This window comes from Cucurbita moschata, unplaced genomic scaffold (genome assembly GCF_002738365.1).
Source record: "Cucurbita moschata cultivar Rifu unplaced genomic scaffold, Cmos_1.0 Cmo_Scf00028, whole genome shotgun sequence".
Taxonomy (NCBI): Eukaryota; Viridiplantae; Streptophyta; class Magnoliopsida; order Cucurbitales; family Cucurbitaceae; genus Cucurbita; species Cucurbita moschata.
The window spans coordinates 2,977,256-2,990,498 of NW_019268544.1; the positions used below are offsets into that span (position 1 = coordinate 2,977,256).

General features: G+C 38.6%; 2 protein-coding genes and 2 long non-coding RNA genes across 9 annotated transcripts; 1 reads left to right on the forward strand and 3 right to left on the reverse strand.

Moving 5' to 3' along the window:
- Positions 1-3,003: 3,003 nt before the first annotated feature.
- LOC111463246 lies at positions 3,004-5,451 on the reverse strand. Its single transcript, XR_002713857.1, has 2 exons — positions 5,098-5,451; positions 3,004-3,711 (listed from the first exon to the last, which is right to left on the reverse strand). It is a non-coding gene; the product is annotated as an uncharacterized LOC111463246 (long non-coding RNA).
- On the forward strand, positions 4,130-6,550 carry LOC111463240 (zinc-finger homeodomain protein 6-like). 2 transcript variants are annotated; one of them, XM_023107107.1, is made up of 2 exons: positions 4,130-4,743; positions 4,860-6,550. In XM_023107107.1, the coding sequence occupies exon 2, from the start codon at positions 5,120-5,122 to the stop codon at positions 6,089-6,091; it is 972 nt and encodes a 323-aa protein (XP_022962875.1). In that variant the 5' UTR covers positions 4,130-4,743; positions 4,860-5,119; the 3' UTR covers positions 6,092-6,550. The 2 variants fall into 2 exon arrangements, with proteins under 2 accessions (XP_022962875.1, XP_022962876.1); XM_023107108.1 differs by having other exon boundaries at positions 4,130-4,719.
- Positions 5,740-9,330, reverse strand: LOC111463245. 4 transcript variants are annotated; one of them, XR_002713856.1, is made up of 4 exons: positions 8,700-9,330; positions 7,621-8,129; positions 7,320-7,411; positions 5,740-5,866 (listed from the first exon to the last, which is right to left on the reverse strand). It is a non-coding gene; the product is annotated as an uncharacterized LOC111463245 (long non-coding RNA). The 4 variants fall into 4 exon arrangements; XR_002713855.1 differs by having other exon boundaries at positions 7,621-7,687; positions 7,823-9,325; XR_002713854.1 differs by having other exon boundaries at positions 7,621-7,766; positions 7,838-9,324.
- A 296-nt stretch (positions 9,331-9,626) lies between these two features.
- LOC111463052 (ATPase family AAA domain-containing protein 3-like) lies at positions 9,627-13,170 on the reverse strand. Of its 2 annotated transcripts, none has more exons than XM_023106865.1 (8): positions 12,690-13,170; positions 12,431-12,530; positions 12,159-12,277; positions 11,729-12,038; positions 11,484-11,574; positions 10,812-11,157; positions 10,411-10,559; positions 9,627-10,290 (listed from the first exon to the last, which is right to left on the reverse strand). In XM_023106865.1, exons 1-8 carry the CDS (start codon positions 12,957-12,959, stop codon positions 9,780-9,782), a joined length of 1,896 nt encoding a protein of 631 aa, XP_022962633.1. In that variant the 5' UTR covers positions 12,960-13,170; the 3' UTR covers positions 9,627-9,779. The 2 variants fall into 2 exon arrangements, with proteins under 2 accessions (XP_022962633.1, XP_022962634.1); XM_023106866.1 differs by having other exon boundaries at positions 12,159-12,269; positions 12,435-12,530; positions 12,690-13,169.
- Positions 13,171-13,243: the final 73 nt, after the last annotated feature.

Sequence of the window (13,243 nt, forward strand, 5' to 3'; positions counted from 1 at the left end):
TTTTTTTTTTTTTTTTTTTTTTTCTCCCTTTCAGAAATTTTCCACTATACATTCATGTTTGTGAAAATCGAAATATATTAAAATTTTTATAATATATAATATAGATTTGTCTTCTCATCTCTCTCTCTCTTACTTTCTCTTTCTTCATTCCCGATGAAGTTTGTTCCTCCCTGCTTTCTTCTTCCTTAAGTGTTCCAATGTTCTATTATATTTAATTAACTAATGTTTTTGAATAGCTAAGTTTGAAGCCCAACATATCTGTTTTGGGCTCAACAGGTGGGCCAATCCTGGATTTTGGAACATCTCTTTTTATGGGTCCATTGGAAATTGAGCCCATCAAAATAGTATTTGTTGTTTAGAACCTCAAAATAAATACTGTTCAAATGTTTTAGATAGAAGAGCAAGATTATGGGGTGTCCAGAATTATTGAAAGAAGTCGTCCAACCTGGTGAACGAGTGAGTTGTTGATGATTCTTGAGAGGAATAGTTCAACATTGGCTAATTAAGAGAATGATCATGAAAAGACAAAAACAAAGTCATATAACTTATACTCTAAAGTGGACAATATTATATATGTTGAGAATTGTTGGAAGTAAGTCTCATATTAACTAATTTAGAGAAAGACGATGAGTTTATAAGTAAAGAAATATGAGGCTTTTTGAGAAAGCCTCAGCAAAGTCATGAAAGCTTATGTTCAAGGTGGACAATGTTATAGTAGTGTGGAGAGTCGCAATTACTAACAATATCATTATGAAGGTCCATAATTTCTTAACTATATCTTTAATTAAGTTATGCTAATAGAATTCTCAAACGTGGAACAAATGGTAAATAAAATCCTCAAATGAATGAGGTATTTTAGGGTGTAGTAACTGGGTTTTGGGCGATGGTGAATGGAAGCATGAAGAGCAAGTGAAAATGAGATTATGGAGGTAGGTGTTCATAGATTTAACTCTCATCAAGGGTTCAAAGAGCAACACAGATATAGAGCAATTGATTCAAAATTAGCAGCAGCAGCAGCAGATAAAGGGATTCCCCCCAATGCCCAAACAATCAAAATGAACACAAATGCAGCAGTGCAGTTAATAACATAATAAAAGTGGATATACCTATGGGTACCTTGTTCAAATGGATCCCTCGTATTGTCGACTGCATTCAGAGAAACGTCGTGTATGCGGCGGCTGAAAGAAATTCCAGATGGGCGCTCGAATTGGGTTTTGACGAAGGCGAAGAAGGACGCTGGGAGAGACAAATCCGAGAGAAAAAGAAAGTAATCCCCATTTAAATCAAGTACGAAAGACAGCGGCCCATCAAGGCCCATAGAAAACTCACCAGGCTCAATCAGACACAAATCAGCCCAAAATAGTACAAAAAGAACGGCCCATGAAGATTCCGAGTGGGCCTGAGACGGCCCAATAAGTCGTGGGTTGGGCTTCATTGAATAATAATTCGACACGTGCGGGTAAGTAGTGGTACGCGCATAACGAATTTTGTCGGAAAGAGAGAAAGTGGGAAGAGAGAGAGAGAGAGAGAGAGAGAAAAGGGTGCCCGACATAAAAGTACGAAACCGACACTGAAAATGCAAAATTTAGCGGTAAAAGAAAGAAATACCAAAACTTTTTTACGTAACGCAAATAATAATTATAATAAAATAAAAATTAAATAAATAAAAATTCAAGAGGTTTGGATTACTTGGTTGACTAAACATTCTCTCCAAGCGTTTGTGGAGCTTCCACTCTCTCTCTCTCTCACACACCCATCCATTCCATCACTCTATTTTATTCCATGTCGCTAAACGACAAAATATATAATTTTATTTTTTTGACTTTTTTTTTTTTTCAATTATTAAAAATAATTTTGGATGGGCTCAGTTTTTGGACCCAAAAGCCCATTAAAAACCTAGGAATTATTTGCTTCTCACCTTTCGAATTTAAATTCCATCGGAAAATAAATGGTGACGTGGAGGCGCGTTGGAAAATGGGGAGGGAAAAGGAAATGGGACTGGGCTTTCGCCACGTTATCAGTTTTATTATTTTTAATATTAATATTAGTTGGTTGGGAATTGTTCCCTGCGCCAATGGGACGCGTGTGGATTTGGATAACCTAAAATATTAATTACGTTATTAAAATAATAATTTAATAATTAAATGATTTAAGATCTAAATTAAAACACTTCTTCGGCACTCTTTGTTTGACTCAAACACGATCAAGATCAGCAGCCATTTAAGTTTCCCACGTACCACAAAACGCAGCGTTTTGCTGCCATCGACTGCCGTCATTTTGACCAATTTAACTATTATTTTTCAGATATAAAATATAAAATAATGTCCTTATATAGTTTCGAGAAACCTAATGTGTTTGAAGATCTTACCTAGCGTTCAGATCTATGTTTCCCAATTGAAAAAATAAAAAATAAAAAATAAAAAAACCCTGCATGAGTCTATTATAATTATTATAAGTTCACTAATTCGTCAAACTTTCTGGGTATTATTTGGCTACAAAATAATTACATAACATTATAATAAATGTCGGATATAAAAACTTAAAACTTAAATGTCAATAAATCAAATCAACAGTTAGCAAATAAAACTAACAATATCGTTGTTACCTTCATATGCATCAGCAGGTGTTCAATTTAGTCGTTTCCCACGGGGCGTATGTGAAAGGTCCTTGATACCCTTCTCATGAATTTTCTCTCCAAGAATCATAAGGGTATGGTTGAACTTTCACACTCAGAACTACATAGAAAGACAGTGGAGCTGGTGGCCACATCTTGATTTGGAATGAGACAACTATGAAGGAGGTTTTTATGGGACATTGTTTCATTTAAAAGCTTACTGGAATTTCTTAATAACTTCGACATTTTGTAATTCAACAATGGTTTAAAGGAGGATTAGATGTCAAATTAATTAGTCCTGTAATAATTGTAGATCTGAAAGGTACGAAATTATGATCCATCGGTTAAAAAATCTTGTCACTTATCTAATCCTACCCTATTCTAAAACATTGGGAAAAGAAAAGTCCATTCCATCAAGTGAATTACCATAAATTTAGTACAAAAGAGGGAAATCAAATAGCTAACATTAAATGTGAAACCTAATAAAGAAAATTAAGTTCACATGTTAACATAAATTATTTATGCTATTGATTACAATTAATTGCTAACCTTAGTAGTTAGAGACGTTGGGCAACAATTAATCAGCTTGCAAAGGCTTAATAAATACATAAGCAATCATTTATACTTAACTAAATATAGGCGAGACCTTTTTTCTAAAAGGTTACATCCTATAAGGTTGCTAATCCAAGAAAATTAATTATTCTTTGAATTAGTTTGCAATAGCTGATCTGCATTATACAAATTAATTAATAAGGATTAAGAAACTTCTAGCGTTTCCTGCCCAGAAAAAAACAGAATAATAGAGATAGGGAACCTCCATTTTTTTCTCCTAAAGAAACAAAATAATAGAGGTAGGCTGACAAAGCTCCATTTTTTCTCCTAAACTTTGAATGTATTTAAACTTATTTAATGAAACGGAGAGTTTGTTAGATAATCAAAACTAAACTTAGCTGAAAACTTACTCATACAAGATCAGTAAATCATAAGGAATTGTATCATTCATATGTAGGGATTGGTAGAAAAAAAAAGTTACCGAGAAAGGAGGAGCAGAGAACTGTTGAAAGTTGACGGTAGAACAGGAACAAAGCAAACTTCAGCTGTGTTGGTACAAAGAAATCAGTGAATTGAATGCGTTAAGATCTGGTCAAAATGAGCAGGGACTGAGGGGGCGTGGTAAAAAACAAAGAAGACAGGCCTAGAGCGAGAGGTATGGAAAGTGGGGTGGACCAAATAAAGGAGAGGTATAATGAAGAAAGAGAGAAAAGGGTGAAAAAACCAGAGTGGTGAGTGAGTGTTGTACAAATTGGCGTGCAGTGTTAGATATCCACCAAATGCCCCAAAAGTTAGCGATTGATATAAATGGTAAAGAGTGGAGACGTAGCAAAGTGTTGTGTTAGGGGATGAGTGGAGTTGCAGAAACATTAAGACAGCCACAGCCTTGATGGGGAAAGGGGGAAAGAGAATCTGACACTACAAACATAAGTGGACCATCCTTCCCTTCCTTCACTTTATAACCCCACCCCTCATAAAATCTTGCCCATAATAATCCCTTTGTTTAGAGGTATTGTTTTTGTCCTTGGGAGAATCCCATTCCAGGCAAGGGGCAGCCGAGTTTAGAGTCTAGTCAGAAAACCAGCTTGGGCTTTGTCACTAATCTAATCTAATCTCCTGCTGTCTTGCATATTTGAATACATTTATTAGGGAAGTGGGGAGTGGTTTAGGGTTTCAGAAAGTACCCAGAAAGGCAATTATTAGAAACAGGACCAAAGCTGCAGGCTGTGGGAGATGACTAACATGACCTTGTCGGTTGTTTTGCTGGAATAGTCCTCTTCTGCAGTCATCACTTTATTCTCCAAACCCCCACACCTGCGGCTTCCGATCTTGGGTTTGGGCGGGTGGTAGGAAACACCGAAAAAAAAAGAAAGAAAAAAAACCCTCTCTTTACCTTTCTCCTACACACCATCTTTCTTTCTTCTTATACTCTCTTTCTTCTGATTGCATCCATCCCCCAGCAGCTTCCATATTCACTATTGTCGTTTTCCTGCTGCTCTTACTTACTTACTGCATATTTCTTCATATTCCCCTCCCTCCCCAATTTAACAAAGGTAAGATTTTGATAGCAGACGCTGGTAGGTCCCTCTCTCTCCTTCTCTCTCTGTATGAATTCAAATTCATAGATGTTGAAAATTTCTCCTCTTTTGTCTTTCCGTCCCCAGTAATCCATTTATTTCCTGTTACCCAACAGTTTGTAGCACTTACGAGAACGGATTGGGAGTGATGGAGGACGCAAGAAAGCACCAGGAATTAGCAAAGGAATCTGGAGATTAATTAGCTACCTGGCTAATTGAGATCATGATCAGAGGGAGCTTAGCGTTGCTTAGTTCGTGGAAGATCCAAATGAATGTCTAGGATATAGAAGGGTAATGATGTGGAAGGCGGCTTAGTTATTGGCACCCAAAAGTAAGCTAGTTTAGATTTGTTACCTTTTTTTGGAGATCAGATATAATGGAGATGAGAGGTGAAGATGAGGAAATAGGAACTCCTTCCCCTTTGTGCTATCAATCAAATACGGAATCTTCAACCAAACTGCCTAATTCTGATCATTCACATCTAACACCAGCTGATACCAGAAGAGATCACACAGTACCCCAGCTCCATTTCTCTCATCAACTGAATCAAAACCATCACAAACTGAGTCTGCATCAGTATTTGCACAAACACACAACAGACCATCCTGTAGCAACCCCAGATCCAGTCCAGACCTCCGTTACTGCCTCACCCTCTGCAGATACTCAGCCGATCGCAAGCAGCAGATCAATCTCAAGAACACCACCTGCAAGTAATAATGTTATTCCTTCAGTTCGGTATCGAGAATGTTTGAAGAACCACGCAGCGAGTACTGGAGGCCATGTTCTCGATGGTTGTGGCGAGTTCATGCCTGGTGGAGAAACTGGAACCCCCGAGGCCTTGAAGTGTGCAGCCTGTGAATGCCATCGGAACTTTCACCGGAAAGAGGTGAAAGATCACGAGCCCACACAGCTAGCTGTACCCAGTGGCTTTTTCATCTCCAACACCATAAGAAACAATGGCTATCGCACTGATGGGTCACCAGTTCCCCTCTCCCGCCACCATCAATTGCCGGCAGTTCCAATTTCTTCGATGATGGCATTTGGAGGAAGCAATGGAGCTCCGGACGAGTCTTCAAGTGAAGATCTAAACATGTTTCACCAGTCCAATAATGGAGCCCGGGACCTGTTCGGTCAGCAGCAACAATTAATGAAAAAACGATTTAGAACAAAGTTCACACAGGGACAGAAGGACAAGATGGAAGAGTTTGCCGAAAAACTGGGGTGGAGAATTCAGAAACACGATGAATTGGAAGTGCAGCAGTTCTGCGCTGAGGTGGGCGTAAGGAGGCAAGTTTTCAAGGTTTGGATGCACAACAACAAACAAGCCATGAAGAAGAAACAAACGTAAGAACTTGTTAGAAGTTTTACTTCAAACACATTTCGTGAAATAATGTATCCTTGTTGACTAAGTTCTAAGAAGATAGATTTTAGAGTAAGTGCATGTGACACAGACCAATATTAGTAAGCATCGAACAAGGGAGAGAGGCAATATTCAGTTCTTGAACGAATATATCTCATTACACTTTGTCGTGTTACTTCTACCTCTTACCTGGATGTTTTAAGCATCAATGTTACCAAAATCAACACTGAAATAAGTTGAGTAACTCCTCCCCGAAACAAAGCCAATGAAACTGGATCAGAAGTAAAAAAGGGATGGCCGGAGCGGAAGATGCGAAAGGAAAGTGCATGGTAGGCTGTTAGATTTACATCTATAATACCAATATTTCAATTCTGTGGCTAGAATGTAGACTGATATAATATCTTATTTTCTTTTTTGTCATTATCTACAAATTATAATCTTCGTTAACCCCGGGACAGAACAGCGAATGAGAGGTGAAACCCTCATTAAAGAAGGCTTTGATTTTGTTGGAAACCTATAATCCAAGAAGTACTATGAGTGTGTTTTTTCATAATATCAGAAAAGGCGTAGTCCGCTTACATTTCCATATTTTTTTGCCCCTAGAAACTGGTGGGAAAAAAAAAAGGACGAATCTATTTCAATCCTGGAATTGCAACTTAAATTTTCAGGAATTAGTCTTCGTTGTATTCTACTCATGATTAAGGAATTAAATATGTTCAATATATAAATTTGTTCTTTCAGGACTACAACTTTGTTTCTTCAGAACTAGAAATTTGCTAGTGAGATAAACCCAGATTGATAAAAATTATGAACATATAAAATACATTTATAACAGCGAAGGCTTTAAATCAGTTACGGAGCTTTGGGAATTGGATTATCTGAAATGGTACCCTGCCTCTCTGTCTGGTAGAGAAAAGGGTCTGGAAATCTCAGATTTCGAGTAAATAGATGACCCCAGACAGTTAAACATTGATAAGAAAGAAGCTCTTAAATTTTTTACTGCGGGAATATGCTTGGTGGAAAATTGAGGAAACAGATATGTTCTTCTGTCTTTAGTGTACAATGCAATTAAAGGCTACGCGGTGTGTTCTGCAATGAGTGTCTTTAACGTAAAGTATTATTGAAATGAAAAGCATTACTATTCGATATGAAGCATTTATCAAATCCAACAATACAAAATAAATTCTAAAGGGAAACACAAAATAATAATAGTTACCTCTTTTAATTACGTCAATGAATCATCTAAAGCGGTCTCCAGATGACAAGCTTTTGAATGCTTCCATCTATGGCATTGCTCCATATAGTTTGCTACAAAATGGAAGAGCAATTGTTCAGATCTTCTCTTATTACAGGCATCTAACGTACGCATACGTGAAAGCTGGGGGAAATTTCAATGGGCTAATCCCATTTCTTACCGAGTTTGTCTCTGCAGCAGTAAAATAAATGAATTTACTAGATCAATCATGCTTTAGAAAAACACGTTACAAATACAAATAATAATGAGCAAGAAATCTTACCTGAAATCAATAGCCCATACCCGACGTCTCTAGGGCGTCTGGCACTCTCCAGAGCGTTGGAGACAAGCTGGGAAGTTAGTGAAATGGGGTTAGGCTTCAAGAAATGGGGATGCTTCAACTTTACCAAGCGGCACTACTGCTGAGTTCTGACAGGCAACCATCATATTAATGCATTTACAGCTTTATTAGAAGTCATTCTGACCTTTCGGGAGCATACTTCTTTTGAATTTTCATGTCTTTTCCACACCAGCAACAGCAGCTGCTGCAGCAATTTCAACTTTTTTCTCTGTCCTCGCTGCGGCGGCACCATCTCCTCAGCTTTATCCACCGCCCACCGTATAATGAGATTGAGCCCTCGCTCTCCAATCTGCTTTTGAGACCTTCGGAAAGCGACAAAAGGAAAACAAATATCCCCAACGGACGGAATAATAAACAATTATAAAATAAAAACCACTAGAACCACAAGAAATTTCCATTTTCTTGCAACAGTTTGGGAGCACAAACTTTTCCTGCTGGAAAGATCAATCAAATCGTTAATCATTACTTCCATAACAACTTTCAAGTAACGTAAACAAGCACAATTATGCAAAAACAATTTATGCCTTAAACCCTAGTTAATAGACACAAAACCTTAATTTTTTACGTCTTAAACCCTAGTTTTATAAGACCTGATAAACGATTCTTACGATTTGATAAAAATTTCGTGAATAATCTCCATGATTGTTCTTGAGCCAGTTCCTCAGATCTCAGTTTCTAAGTATTTTTAATCCATTCGTAAGTGTACTAAAATATAGTTTCGTAATTAGTAAATGATTGCAGCCTATTCCTTTGGTAAAATAAAATGAAATAAAATGATCCTCAAACGCATGAGCGAATCCATTAAACAATACTGCAATTGAAGAATTTATGATGAGAATAATCATGTAATTTGCATCGAGATATGTAGAACGAACTCGCATTAATTAGCAATGATCTTTGAATCGCATGCACTAATCGAGAAGAGCGCCCTTCTCTTTTTTGGAGCCAAAAAGGCATCAAGCACCACGAAATACACTAAAACTTGCGGTCGAAGCGTTTACCTTCATATAAGGAGTACCGAAGGAAATTCGCAAGCTATTTCCTCGAAGAACTGCGCGAGAAGATCGATTAGAGAACATTCTCATGTTTCTCTCTCAGAACGATCGTGCATGGCCGTATTCTGCATGTTTCGGCTTCGACGGCGGCAATGTTGCCGATCGATCCTCTAATGTCTGCCGGCTCTTCTGTCGCCTCTCCGCTGCCGCTCATGACGACGGCGCACACAATCGCAGCGACTTCTGGTACCAAATAATCTCACGAAGAAAAAACGAAATTACTTCAGAAGCGGCAGAGACTTTTGAATCACTAACCGCATCCTTCATTTCCATTTTCCGTTTAGGGAGAGAAAATGAGAACGAAAAGCAGTTTTAAACAGAGTGAGGAGAAAACGTGGCAAATATTTGAAACCACCGAAGGCGGGGACCGGGCCACCTGAGTAACACGTGTCGTCGCACACGGCAGCAACCGCCCTCCACCGTCACAGCTGGTTTCTCCACGAAAACTTGTCTGAAAAGTCACATAGTTCCGCCGTTTATTGTAATTGTCTCCGTCAGGTCATCGGATCGGTCGACCGTCGACAGATTGTTCCGACCGCTGCGTACCATTTTTCGTCCTTTGTCGGCCCAACTTACGACCCGAAGGACACCGAATTTAAAATGAAAATTTTACTTTCCCCATGAGACGTAAAAAAGATAAGAAGGTAAATTCATGTTCAATGATCTTCCCAAGAACCGGTAAGAAAAAAAAAAAAGCTGCGGAAAAAGTGAAAGTAAAGATGATGTCACAGTCGCAATTCGCAAGAACTTCGGGAGCTTCTTAACAGATGATTATTTTTTTTATGGATAAAATAAGAATTTTTATTGAAGATTTATAATTGAAATCTGGGCTTCAATGAGAATTGGGCCTGAAAGCCCATTGGCCCAAACTCCTAGCTTTGAGTTTTTTTTAACCCATGAATGAATATTTTGACTACAGAATTGTAGTGTTTGTATGCTACATAATGGGTAAAAAATGAGGTAAAAAATGAGGTAAAAATGATGGCTCTTCCCTGCAAGTGATGTTACGATGAAAAAATTCCTCAGCTAAACAGGATGGCCACCTTCAGCAGCTAGCTTTAGTCTTTGGTGATGCTCGGTTACCTTATAATCAACGATTTCTGTAAACAACATGGAGTCCAAGATACAGTCTGGCCGCCCATAAACAGCTGCCTGAACACTGGCCAGGAGCTTTGCGATCTCACGGCCGGAGAACTCTTTGATCTTTCGAGCTGCATCTCGAAGAATGTCGTCGGTTATGTCTCTTATGGTTATTTGTTGGGGGATTTTCTTGAATGAGAATGCTTGATTGGATTTGGCTTCATTTTGATTGCTTAGGTACGTGTTTAGATAAAGCTTCAGCAGTTTGAAGCGTTCTTCCTCACCAGGGAGTGGAAACTCAATGACTTCATCCATTCGGTCAGTCACGGCACTGTCGAGATCGCCCGGTCTGTTTGTTGCAAGTACAAGAACTATGTCTCTCGATTGATCACCGGTTCGGAACAGCAATGCATTTAGAGCACTTCGCTGAGCTTCACTCATCTGTGTACTGTTGCGCCTGCATTGAGGACAGACATTTCAGCTAAAAATGTACTACTTTCATGAACAGAATAACAAGATTACTTTTACATGCTCTGCCTTCTTCTTACTGTTATGGGGGGTGGGTTGGGGGACTTACTCGCAGAGAAAAGCATCAGCCTCGTCGATGAAAAGCAGTAAGCCTTTCCTTGAATTTTTAGCCCAGTCAAATATTTGGTGTATTTTTGTAACGGCTTGTGGACCTAAAGGTGCAACATCTCCTCCAGTCATCATGGCATAATCCAAACCCTGCTTAAACAAAAGGAACTAGGGATCAAATTGAGCAGCATGATCCAAAAGCTGAGTCAACTATCCTAATCATTTCATGGCAGTAGAGTTTTTGAACTAAAGCTGTGCTATGCTGAATGATGATATCATATCATACCTCTAGAACTATAGAGAAGCATGTTCCATCCAGGCAAAAAAAAGTTCAAACAAAACACATTTATAATGGCAAAAAAAAGAAAAGAGTAAACAGTAAGGCATTGGTGGACATCTTACTGATTTTCGGGCTATCTCTTTCGCAACCATAGTTTTCCCGGTCCCGGGAGGTCCATGAAATAGCATATTACGGAAGGGTGCCTCATGAGCCTTGGTGTTTGCAGTAGTTCTCGAAAGTTGTTCAATTCTCCTTTTAAGTGAAGGATGGAGGACAACATTCCCAAGATCATTTTTATATTCTGCGAGAGATGATGCCGCCCCAGCTCCTGTAGAAAATGCAGCAGCTTTGTTCTTTACCCAGGGTATTATCTTGAAACCTGGAAACCTTACAACAGAGGATTCTCTAATGAGGGATGGCTGACCCAATAACCTATTAACATAACCCCACATAACTCTTGCACCTTCCCTGTACACCAGGTGTGATAAAGGGAGAATGATTAGATAACATATTAAGCTTAAAATCAGTGAGGTAAACCAAAGACTTTAATCACAGATTTGTATGTGGATAACATGTATACATAGTTCCAATCTTTCATGAAAATGGGTGGCTTTTTCACTTTCACATCTCCCTAGTCGAATTAAGGATGTAGAACGTTTGTCAGATCATTAGCAGATCAATATCAGGTTAAGGCTTGTGAACTGTGAAGGTGAATGAACCAAAAGTTTACATATAAGTATTATTAGTTATATTATACCTTACTAATATTTGTTTGGATATAACTAAACAATCACCTGGTAGTGTATACTCCCGCAGCTAATGCAGTAGCTCCACCAACAGTCAAAACCAACTTATTCCGATCAGTTAGTAAAATCCTTACACCCCCTGCACATATTATTCAGAAGTAAATATATAAGGTGTCTTGTGCATTGGAGTAGTGCCAAATATGAGATTAGAACACAATAATCCATTCCATATTATGAAATTGTCACTCCAATACCATTAACCATCACATGCTTATAAATTAAATTTAATCTACCTTCAATATGACTAAAAGCCGTGTTAATTGCAGCAAGCCATTTTTCTTTCTCTCCACTTATTTGTTCCATAAGCATTCTGCGGTTATGATCTTCAGTCAGCTTTGCTTCATGTGCACGACCCTCAGCCTCTGCCATGGCCTTCACTCGTATGGTTTCCCGCTCTATTTCAGCTCTCTCTTTCTCGGTCTGTCGTTGTTGTGCTTGTATCTGCTCCTCAGTTACTTGTCTTGCTTGTTCTTTTCTTATAGATGATTGTTCTTGCATTCCAACTAACTCAACATTATGTCGCCTTTGAGCTTCGTGATCAGTCTGCAAAGAATAGGAAGACATAAATAATAAAACATTAACATGCACAATCAAAATTTTTTATTCTTAACATACATTTTCCAACTCATCCTTATTCTGAAGAACCAACTAAAACCAACCCACCTGCATTCTTTTTCTAGCCAACTCATCTTCATAGCGCAGCATTTGTGCCTTTGCCTGAGCTTGTTGTTGAATAAGATTTCTCTGTTCTTCAGCCAATTTCCGTTGTCTATCCTGTAAATCTAACATGTTAACATATAGGCTAGACACCAGAGGCTAACTCGTTCAAGTAGCTTACTATTTGCAAACCAACAGTTTCAGATAATGAGGGTAATCAAACCAAACGTGTAAAAAAAATTCTAGAACTATTATGTAGTAATAACATAGAAAAGAACCTACTATATCTGCTTGAGCTTGAATGACTTCGTAATGGGCCTTTTCAGCAGCCACCTCAGCAAGACGCGCTTGTTCCTGGTTTTTCATCAGCTCAAAGACCTAACCCAGAAAGAACACAACAGTTTAAAGCAATAAAAAGCTAGGAAGTTGGATTTCACATCATTCACCAGCAGAAACAAAATTTCATCGAACACTGCCATTGGGGGAACTATCAAGCAAAAACGAAACGAATTAAGCAAAAAAAAAATGAAGCAGCACCTTTTTAGCATTGGGGGAACTATTAATTTCTCGGAGAGCTTTAGCGCCTCTTTCCAATGCTTCAGCATCAAATCCAGACTTACTCGGCTCCTCAACGGCGGGTTTAGCGTCCGATTTCTCATCAGAGGACTTATCCTCCTGAGAGGTATGAGAAGAAGAGAAAGGTGAGAAGCGAAAGGGATAGTCGGCGTAGGTGCGATTGGCGATCGTCGGCAATGACGCAGCAGCCGCAGCCATAACTACGCAGGCGGATAATCTAGGGACAGCCATAAATTCAACAAAAACAGAATCTCTGAAAATTCCGCTTGCATAAAATACTGATAACGAAACCGCTTTAATGCCTCCAGAAAATATGAGTTGTCTTGTTGATCAAGTAAGAACATGGTTAGGTTGACAGGGCCTTGGTGTCTGGTGCCGAGGTTTAAACCTCCGTTTTCTTGCAGTTGCAGAGCCATAGGGTTTAAGAGACTAAGGGCCAGAAATGGGTCGCCCAATAGAACAGCAGAATTAAAAAAAAAAAAAAAAAAAAAAAAAAAAAAAAAAAAAAAAAAAAA